Source organism: Pseudogymnoascus destructans (assembly GCF_001641265.1).
Source record: "Pseudogymnoascus destructans isolate 20631-21 unplaced genomic scaffold scaffold_28, whole genome shotgun sequence".
NCBI classification, from domain to species: domain Eukaryota; kingdom Fungi; phylum Ascomycota; class Leotiomycetes; order Thelebolales; family Thelebolaceae; genus Pseudogymnoascus; species Pseudogymnoascus destructans.
In genome coordinates, this window is record NW_020167547.1 from 168,667 (window position 1) to 169,922 (window position 1,256).

Here is a 1,256-nt window from a genome sequence, read left to right on the forward strand (position 1 = left end):
ATGTGACTATTACAACACACCCCCCCACGTATCCCCATACGAGCCTCAAATTGTAGTGTGAGAAACTTGGGAAAAAAGGTGTCAAGTACGCCCGATGATTCACATCTACGCCCGGTGACTCATTTCCGATCGAAAAACAAGTTGGCCACTTCAGTTCGGATCTTCCATCTTTCTTCCATATCGGTCATCTATACCTTGGACTGCCTGGCTGCCTTCTGCCTTCTGCCCCTGCCTGCCTTGCATCTCCTATCCTATGACTCCCCACACCCCACTATACTTCTCTCTTCTCATCGGCAAGTCCGTACGAGACAAGATGCCTGCTGTTGGACAGGTCTTTGTGGAAGACCTAAGCGAGGTCTTTGTGGATGCCAACATCCACATTTACCTTTCTCCTGCTGCCCGGGAGCCCCTGCCCCATCCTCTGCCTATGTTGGCACCTCGGGTGTACACGACTGTCCCGTATGGGACTCCTGGAAATGTTCGCCTTGAACACCCGCAAGAAATTGCAGGGTTCTACATCCAGGCAGCGGGAGAGAATGTCGCTCGGGTCTCCCAGGTGAGATCCATGGGTTGTGAGCAGTGTGATGCTGCGTACGGAGAAGAGGGATCTCGGCAGATTCCCTTCTTTACAGTATGCATATCCTTTGGGAATGTGCAGGGTGGTGCCTGTGCTTCCTGTGTCATGAAACATCAGGCCGCAGCCTGCTCTCTTTGTGAGTACTTCCCTTCCCTGTTGACTTATGTACCTTTTAGCGTTCTTATGAGTCCGTATGAGCTAACGCTTATAGATTCCTCCCAAGATGATCGGGAGCCCACCCCTCCTCTGAAGGATGACACTCCTCGTCCTGGAGAACGTGCTGGGACTCGGGCCCATGCGCGGAAGTTGGTGCTTACGGCTGCGCAAAGAAATGGTGGTAGGAATGCTGTTTAAGTAGGGATTTGGATGTACGGACTTGTGGTTCTTGGGTTTTTCTTGTTTTGCGGTGGCTTTCTTGTATAGATTGACAGAAATGGCAATGGATTCCTTGGTGATTCTTGTGCCATTCTTGTGACAGCTCCGTACGTAAGTGTAAATGTATAAAAAGTCAGGGATTCTCCTGTTTTTATATGGTAAAAGTCGGGGATTTCCCTTGTTACCCCTGATTTCCCCCCTTTTGTTGAAATGGGTTTTTTATTTCGAAAAAATATGAAATCCGCGTGCATAGTGTTGTATCTAGCTCGTACGGATCTATGAAACTGTCGAAAAAGAGTGTATG

At 49.2% G+C, this 1,256-nt stretch overlaps 1 protein-coding gene across 1 annotated transcript; it reads left to right on the plus strand.

Moving 5' to 3' along the window:
* Nucleotides 1–313: 313 nt before the first annotated feature.
* Nucleotides 314–931, plus strand: VC83_08549 (uncharacterized protein; the record flags this gene model as incomplete). Its single annotated transcript, XM_024472098.1, has 2 exons — nt 314–713; nt 789–931. The coding sequence occupies 2 exons, from the start codon at nt 314–316 to the stop codon at nt 929–931; spliced, it is 543 nt and encodes a 180-aa protein (XP_024320231.1).
* Nucleotides 932–1,256: the final 325 nt, after the last annotated feature.